At 57.8% G+C, this 8,522-nt stretch overlaps 2 protein-coding genes across 5 annotated transcripts; both read right to left on the minus strand.

The window, feature by feature from the left end:
* Positions 1-1,562: 1,562 nt before the first annotated feature.
* Positions 1,563-4,187, minus strand: C1QB (complement C1q B chain). 3 transcript variants are annotated; one of them, XM_005238020.4, is made up of 3 exons: positions 3,999-4,187; positions 2,648-2,807; positions 1,563-2,294 (listed from the first exon to the last, which is right to left on the minus strand). In XM_005238020.4, exons 1-3 carry the CDS (start codon positions 4,170-4,172, stop codon positions 1,723-1,725), a joined length of 906 nt encoding a protein of 301 aa, XP_005238077.3. In that variant the 5' UTR covers positions 4,173-4,187; the 3' UTR covers positions 1,563-1,722. The 3 variants fall into 3 exon arrangements, with proteins under 3 accessions (XP_005238077.3, XP_027643381.2, XP_027643382.2); XM_027787580.2 differs by having other exon boundaries at positions 2,648-2,810; XM_027787581.2 differs by having other exon boundaries at positions 2,648-2,810; positions 4,046-4,178.
* Positions 4,188-5,208: 1,021 nt separating this feature from the next.
* C1QC (complement C1q C chain) lies at positions 5,209-7,488 on the minus strand. 2 transcript variants are annotated; one of them, XM_013299606.3, is made up of 3 exons: positions 7,331-7,488; positions 6,455-6,651; positions 5,209-6,222 (listed from the first exon to the last, which is right to left on the minus strand). In XM_013299606.3, the coding sequence occupies exons 2-3, from the start codon at positions 6,633-6,635 to the stop codon at positions 5,666-5,668; spliced, it is 738 nt and encodes a 245-aa protein (XP_013155060.1). In that variant the 5' UTR covers positions 6,636-6,651; positions 7,331-7,488; the 3' UTR covers positions 5,209-5,665. The 2 variants fall into 2 exon arrangements, with proteins under 2 accessions (XP_013155060.1, XP_005238033.1); XM_005237976.4 differs by having other exon boundaries at positions 7,324-7,477.
* Positions 7,489-8,522: the final 1,034 nt, after the last annotated feature.

The following is an 8,522-nucleotide window of genomic DNA, read 5'->3' on the forward strand; positions in this document are numbered from 1 at the left end:
CATTTGTGCCCATTAAATGTCAGTGGGTTCCTGCCAGCTCATTTCTCCAGTTTATCGAGGCTGTTTGGATGGCAGCCCTGTCCTCCAGTGCATCAGCTGCTCCTTGGCTTGGTGTCTCCTGCAGACTTGCTGAGCTTTCAGGAGTCTTACCTGGTTTATGCTGCCCAGCCCCTGTTTTGGGGGTCAAAGACTTACTCTTTCCCTCCACCTGCCCTGCTGACCCAATTTTATTTGGGATGCTGCGTTTACAGCTGTGAAATGGCATGAGCCATGCAGCTGCGCGTTAAAAGCAGCCCAGCGCTCCTGCACGGGGGGAGCGTTGGGATGCAACAGGGGACATCTCTGCCCTGACGGGAGGTAGAGGTCTGGGGACATGGGGTGATTGCACCCCTGGGGACAGGAGCCACAGATTTTTCTGGGGGAAGGTCAAAGAGGATGAGGCATTAACCCAGGCCAGCAAGAAGCAGCACTACTCCTGCCCTCTGTCTCCTCCTAACCTCAGGGGTAAGGCAGAGCTGGACCTCCCACTGCCGCCCAGTCCCTGCGAGCTCTGCCCTCCCAGCCCGTGGGACAAGGACGCTGGCGAGGCGAGGGCTGATCCAGTCTCCAGTGCCACCTGCTGGTAAACCATCCCGGCCAGAACTGGGAGCCCTGGGGCAGCCCGTACCTCTGCCCATCACTGCCCTGCGCAGCCCGGAGCTGTGAGACCCTGCACCCAGAGGCAGACCCCACGAGCTCAGTGGCCATGCTCTATAAAAGCCACTCCATGTCCCCCCCAGACCCTTTATTGTCATCCCCTTCATCCAGCCCCTTTCAAATCCCAGACCCCTGCAAAAATTATCCTCCCCTATGTCCTGAGCACCCCATGTACATCCCCACGGGCTTCGCTGTCATGGGTGGGCTGGGGGCTGCAGGCAATGAGCCCACCCAGGTACAAAGCTGGGTTGTCACCTGCCCCAGGGACAGGACATTCCTCAGACTTCTTGTCTGGAGATCCTTGGGTTCGTCAGCTCTACTAGTAATTAATAAAGACATCTCTGGGCGGGCTTGGTGGTGCTATAGGACTTAGACGTACGGGTCCTCTGCTGGGGTTATGGGGCTCTGCTGGACCCTGCCCAGCTGCACCAGGGGATAGCTGTGTGCTCCACACCTCTTCCATCATGGCATCAAGCTCTGGCTTCCCCACCTACACCTGGCCCTTCCACAAACTTCTGTGGGTATTATTGTCACCACCACCCCAAAAACCCCCAAGGCTAAGAGAGGTTGGTGTCCCCACATCCTACCAGCTTCAGGACTCTCAGGTACAGCACCATCTTCAGCGTCTCCCCATCTATCACCAGTTCCCAGTGGCCCCAGTTTTCCCGCTATATTCCCAACCCTGGGCTGGGGCTTCCTCTGGGTGGCTCTGGGAGGAGATGCTCATCGTGGTCTGCAGCAGGAACTGCATGAATTGCCTGGCTCTGCTCAGCACTAATGAGATGCTAATGAACCTGGGCTGAACCCAGGGGTGCAGGAGGCAATGCCCTGGGTATCTGAGCATTATTCATGAGGAAGGAGACAAGTTCTAGGCAGGAAGGAACCAGCAGCACAAAGAGCTGTCATTTAATGTGCAAGGCCGGCAGCAACAGGTTTCAGGGCACCAGATGTGGAGCGAAGAGTCATTTCCAGGGGCATCTTCAGCCAGCAGCAGCAGAAGGGCTGCAGAGAGACACCTTCAGCAGGCTAAGCCCCAGGGAAGATGAGGAAGCCGGAGAAGATGCTGTCAGACCCTTCAATCCCCACCAGGGAGTTCTTCTCCGTTGGCTCCAGCCAGACAGACTCGTTCACTGCCATTTTGAGGACCACACCGCCGGTGGTGACCTGGTAGCTGCTGTGCACGTAGTCGCAGAAGGTCACCACCTTCTCACCCCTGCTGCCCCGGCCCTTCTTCACGTTGAGGCACAGGTTGCCCCTGGAGGTGACGTGGTAGGTGAAGTAGTAGATGCCTGGGATCCGGCAGGTGAAGCGGCCGTAGCGGTTCTCATAGTGACCCTTCTCGTTGGTGATGATGCGGTCAAAGCGGATGGGCTGCTCGCGGCGTGGGTAGGAGCTGATGGTCCTGGCAGCGGAGAAGGCAGACTTGAGGGTGGACTTGTAGTCACCAGAGTCCCCCTGAGGGCCAGGGAGTCCCCGTGGACCTGGTAATCCCCTTGAACCTGGAAGGCCCCTGGGGCCGATCTTCCCAGGGTGCCCTGGTACTCCGGGATCTCCTTTCTCCCCCTTGTCTGCTTCGTGCTCCACCTGGCCAGGGGGACCTAGAAAGCAGGAGGAAGAGTCGTTGTGGTCATAGCTAAGCCCCACGGGTCTGCAGAGGCGGCACTGGGAAGGAAACTGCTGTACCTGTGCTGGGGTGTGGGGCAGTGGAGACCCCTGCCCACCTGGCAGGTGTGACACCCCTTGCTCTCATGCACCCTCCCTCCCCAGGATCCTCAGGGTGCTCTGGTCTGTCTAGCCCCTTCTGTTCCTGAACATCACCCCCACCTGATAAGACCCCAAAGGGGCTGGTGGAAAATGGATTGCTTTCCCAGGACCATGCACCCAGCACCACCTTTTCCTGTGCTCGGTACTCACAAGATGATGTTTTCCCCACCTGCAGCCTCCTCCTTACCTTGCTCGCCCTTTGGGCCATTCTCCCCATCTCTGCCGTTGCTGCCAGGCTGTCCTGGTAACCCTGGGATGCCTGGGATGGTGCCATAAGTCTTGCAGAAGGAGGCACTTGCGAGCTGTCCTCCAGCCAGGCAGATGAGCATTGCCCACACGGTCTGCATCTGCTGGAGCACAGAAGGATGTCAAGGGGCTTGCCTTGGGCGGTGGGAGGGATGGGAAAGGCACTCTTTGCTGCTCTAGAGGACAACAACTAGAAGCACATCTGGGTAATATCATCAGGGAGGGAAAATACCCTGCTGCAGAGCCAAATTTGCTCTCCTGATGACTTTGGAGGGACCAGCCCCTTTGGGCATGGTCAGTCTCTTCCTGCTCTTAAATTACCAGATTACAAGTGCCCAGAACTTCAGCCACATGAATATCTGGGGACAGGTTTGCCTGTGCCAGAGGTCTGATGTCCAGCCTGGCCATGCTGCTGCCATAGGCATGTGCTGCAGGTCCCTACTGCTCCCTCAGAGGAGAAATTCTCCATCCTGGTTTAGGACCACACCTGCAGGGTACAATCTTCTCCCCAGGTGAGAGCGGTTTCATCATTGGCAAAGGGATAGATAGCTCTTGCTCTCCACCCACATACCTGAGGCAGAGCTTTAATCCTTGCAGATAGCAATGAAATCCCCAGACCTGCCCTCCCAACCCCTGTGGGTTCCCATTGTATCCTGCCACATGCCTGCTTCATCCCAGGAGCGTTTCTATATCTAACTAGCCTTACTAGGACAGTCACCTGGCTTTCCAGTCCTGGGGTTCCCATCTTCCTTCTGCCCTCCTGGCATCCCACAGACCAGCTCCTTCCCCAGCTCCTGGTGCAGGTGCATGTGTGGTAAGCACTGGGCATGGGGGGGCTGTATTGGGACATCACATCACCCCAGCCATGCTCTCTGGCCTCGGGTGGACTTTCCCAGCACTGAAACTCTGGTGTCAGCAGGAAAAGAAGTGGGTGAGTTGAATTCTCCAACCACAGCTGCTCCGATTTGGATGCAGCAGGTACAAGGACCGGTCTGCAGGCTCCCAGCTGAGGTCCAGGCAGACGACAAGAGCATCTCAGGGCAGGAGAGCACCCTCAGGGCTCCCTTCACGCTGATGCTCAGTCCCTGATCGCCTCTCTTGGCCTTTGCCATCTCCCTTTTCATCTCCCGCTTCCCCCAGGTGAAGCAGGAGGGATCGAGGTCCCATCAGGTATCTCCACCACCCCCAGCTCAGGACCCCCTTTTCTTTTCTACCCCAAGCCACAGTGAAGTGCCACTGGTGCAGGGGGTGACCGTCAGCCTGGGGCTGATGGGTTCCCAGCGTGGTCCTACCTGCAGGGAGGAGCTGGAGCTCAGCCTTGCCGACCTCTTGCTCTTACCTTGAGCTTCTTGTTGCACGGGTGGGGAGATGGAGCAGGACACGCCAGTGTCCTGCTTGGAAATGACCACGAGGGAAAGCAGAAGTTTGCTGCAAAGGTTATTATTGTGAAAGGATCTGGGCCACATCCCTTTTTTATCTTTAGCTCTTATCCTTTCTTCAGTGGCACTTTCATATCCGCCACAAATGCTGTCCGTCAACTCAGCAGAACATGCCGCCCCCAAAGAGCACCCTGGGGCCCCTCGGGCGTACAGCTCTGGCCCTGGGGAGCAGAGGGATGTCTGCTCTGCCCTGCAAGCTCTCTGGGTCCTGCTCATGTGTGCTTGCTACGGGCAGCGCATCTGTGAGCTCCCGACAAGTTTGGGATAACCCCTGAGGGCTGCAGGAATGTTGCATGTACTTAGCTAGTAGCCCTCAGGCTCCTTCGCACATCCCCAGCTCTGCTGGGAGGTACCGGCAGGACCCAAAGGATGCTACAGAGGATGGGAAATGATTTCACCCTGCGGTAAAAGCATGTCCAGTCCTGCTTTCTGCTGATGCCCTGTGGAAGTGAAGCTCCGGATGTTCAGGGGAGATGACCTCCTTTTCCACTGTTCCATGCGTGCTGCCAGGAGGAATCTCCATTGGGTTTTGGTGGGCTCTGTAACCTCCACAGCAACAAGCTCCTTTGGTGTGGCTCAGACCCTGCTCTGTCCCTGGTGAGTCTAGGACCCTGAGGGTGTCCCAGCCACCAGAGGCATGGGTGGCTGTGAGGTTTGCTGTGGTCTGTGACCCTCTGCAACTGAATTGCATCCACTTGGAGGGGAAAGGGAGTATTAGGGCTCCTTCTTGGAGAAGTCTCAGTGTGTCTTGCCCCCCCCCCCCCGGGTGGGGGCTGTGTGCATGGGCGCAGGAACCATCCCCTTCCTGCAGTCAGTGCAGCTGAGGGTCCTACCCCAGCAAGCAAAGGCAGGGTAGTGAATAGTGCATGATGCTCATGGATGCTGAACACGGCTGAGTCAGGGAGGGCTCTGGGATGTTCTGGTACCATGCAGACATCCAGATGTCATGCAGACATCCAGACATGGTGCACACATGCACATGGACTCCACATCCACCTGTCCACATGTGGGCTCCACCTGCAGCAAGGTGAGTCACGGAGGAAAAAACACGCTAAGACAGGCACGCTGGGGAAGGTTTTTTATTGACACTTTCCATAGATGGCTCATGGCAAAGATGCTGCTGCAAGCCTCTTCCAGGACTTGTCCTGGTGTCCTGGCTGTCCCTGGTGCAACCCAGGTGGGAAGGGGAGAGGCACAGAGAGACCTCTTGCTCTGGCAGTGGAAGGTGATTCAGGGTTATCAGGGTGGATGTACATGGCAGGGCCAGCAGGAGCCCCAGGGTTTGGCGTCATCATGCTGCGTGCAGATGCATCCAGATGTGCCTGTCACCCCCATTCAGCAGCTGCCTGTGCTTGATCCCCAGGCCAGGGGTTTGTGTCTGGTGGCTGGGGCTGACCCCCTCACTAGGGCTTCCCACCCAGCAGAGAAATCTGGAGCATCAGCAACAGCCTGGTGGTGAGCAGCAGCATTTACAGGGAAGGCAAAGGGGTTGGTGTGCTGGGGTGGGCTTTGGTGATCCTCTAGTCTGGGAAGAGCAGGAACCCTGAGAAGATGCTGTCACTGTTGTTGATGCCTACCATGCTGTTGTAGTCATTCACCTCCAGCCAGACCTGCTGCCCAGCACTCAGGTGGAGAAGGATCCCACCAGAGCTGACCTGCATGGTGTTGGTCTTGTGGTCGCAGAAGCTGGCCATCTTGCTCTCGTCCTTGTACAGGATGACGCAGAGGTTGGCTGTCAGCGAGGTGTGGAAGATGAAGTAGTAGAGGCCGGGGAGCCTGCAGGTGAACTTGCCAGTGGTGGTGTTGTAGTCGTGGTTGGTGTTGGTAATGACGTGGTTGAACACCACAGGGACGTTCTTCAGGGGGAACTCCATTGTCTGCCTTGTCACTGAAAATGCTGACTGGTGCTTCTGCTTGTAGCTGCCTGGCAGACCCGGGTTTCCAACCACCCCCATAAACCCAGGGTCTCCAGGGGGACCAGGGGGACCGATGGGGCCAGTCTTGCCTGGCAAACCAGCGATGCCTGGTTCCCCTTTCATGCCCTTGGGTCCTTGTGTTTTAGGAGTGGCCGGGATGCCTGTGGTGTGTGGAGTGAAAGGGAGTCAGTGGCAGTGGCAGGATCTAAGGAGAGGCTCCTCCAGCCCCTTCGCTCAGGCAGAAGAGGGTTGTTGCCTCTCTCCAGCATCCCCTCCTCCTGCCCTGTCCACAGATGATGCTCTCCATGGCCTGAAAACCAAGGCAGACAGGCCATGGAGGACTCAATGGCCCCCCTTCAACAGCCTGTGTGGTCCCCCTCTTTGCTCACTCACCTGGCTCGCCTTTGGCTCCCTTCAGCCCATCCCGGCCATCCTTGCCTGGCACACCTGGCAGGCCTGGGAGGCCTGGAGCCCCATAGCAGCTGTGAGGGACATCTCCGGTCACAGAAGACCCCAGATTCAGGAGCAGGAGAGCGAGGGGCAGATAGCGTTGCTCCCAGAAGCTCTGCCCCATTTTGGTGCTTTGGTTCCTGGAAAGGGAAAGAAAGGGCTGGAGTGAGTGGCCACGGCAGGGTGGCTTCCAGGGCATGGGGCACAGGAGCTGCTGTGCTATGAGGCCGACTGCACCAGCAGCTCCTGACTGTGATGACTGTGCCCTCAGTGTCTCCCCCACACCAATTGCTGGGCGGTGGGGAGGTGGATATGGGGAGGCAGACCCTGGGCTCAGCACCACCCCGAGGGCAGCCCCTGATGGCACAAGGTGGGTTGGACTTTCAGTCTGGATAGAGCCAAGAGGTCTTGTGGTACCCTTGGCCAGCCCCAAGCTCTCCCAGTTCAGCATCCTGACCCCCCTGCAGATGCATATGCTACTGCAGACTGTTGCATCGTGCTGCACGGAGACTGGAGTTCCTTGGATCCAGCTGATCTCACCCCTCCTCCAGCAGCAGCCTGACTTTCCTGGCTCAGCCCTCAGGATCAAGCACCCCATCAGCTGGAGATGTCCCAGGACAGTGCCTGGCCTAGGGGACTAGGTTTTCCCTCAGCAAGGACAAGCTTGCATCCCACCCCATGATATGTGTGCAGCCTGGTAGTGCCTCTGTCTCCTCCTCCTCCTCTCACATAGCCCAGTGCTGTGCCATGCTGCTGGACCCCCAGTCCCCCTGCAGCCACCCCAAAGAGATGGACCTTGCAGCACCTCTTACCTCTTACCTCTCGTGTGGGGAGCAGGGCACAGGATCCTGCACTGCTGAGCCCTCTGGCTGCCCTGGGCACTGCTGGCCAGCACAGCACGGTGTGGGTGACTCTCCGTGACACCCTCCTGGAGGAAGTTGCAGCGTTAGGAAAGGGCCCGTGGGGATCCAGAACCCCCAGCTAAGTTTCACATCCTCCTGCTTGATGGTTTCCTCTAAGCAAACACTTCCCTGGCTGTCGAGCAAGACTCATACTTGTGCCACTGCAGCAGCAGGGGCTGGAAAAACAGAGGCTGGGATAAGCCTCCACCAGGAGATGTGCCACAGACCCTCCAACCACCGTGGGGACTAGCCCTCTGCAAATCATCTGCCTTCCACCCATCCTGAGCTCATTTCTGAGCAGAAGGGCAGCGAGGGGATGGGAGGCAGAGCCTCATGCCAGCTCCAAGGGGCCAGAGATGCCTGTGCAATGAAGGGCTGGTGCAAGCTCATTACCCGTCTCTGCCTGGGAGATGCTGCACCCCTAGGCAACGGGGCTGAAGGATGCTCCTCTTCGAGGGGATGTCCTCTCTGCACCTTACCCTGTGCTCTGCCAGCTCTGCTGGCTGCTGGATTTGCTGGGGCTCCAGCATCCCTGGTCGGGGTGTTGCTCCTCGCAGGTGACCTGCCCTCCTCCTCACTGCTCCAGCAATGAAGACATTTGACTGCTCGACATGTGTGTAGCCGCTCCTCTGAGTAGCAGTCCTAGAGTATGGCACTTGTGTGGCTTTCCCGATGCTTTCTGGCTGCCTGATACCCACCCAGCCTGCTGCACTGCCTGCCAGTCTCACCCCAAGCCACCGAGAGAAGAGCATTGCCTCACAACCACCATTGCCCCACAACTCCATCAGTCACCCTGAAGTCCCTGTGCCTCCTTGCTGAGAGGCTGGAGGATGGCAGCTGCCTTCCCCCTTCCTGGGAGTGTTTGGGTACCAACAGAGGGCCATGTGGGTGAGGTGTGGGGTCTGCTGTCTGTATTTCACCTTATACAGGACGGCCAGCTTCGACTCATCAGAGAAAGGACACACATAAGCTAGTCCCAGAGATTTCCCATTCCTCCCTGTGAGTGCCAGCTCTGCTTGTACGCTCTGTTCCCTCCTGTCTTTCTGCCTTTGTGGTTAGGGTTCTCCAAAGAGAAGCTGGGATTGCTTCTCTCCCTGGGCAGCTCGGGA

Source organism: Falco peregrinus, chromosome 3, assembly GCF_023634155.1.
Source record: "Falco peregrinus isolate bFalPer1 chromosome 3, bFalPer1.pri, whole genome shotgun sequence".
Taxonomy (NCBI): Eukaryota; Metazoa; Chordata; class Aves; order Falconiformes; family Falconidae; genus Falco; species Falco peregrinus.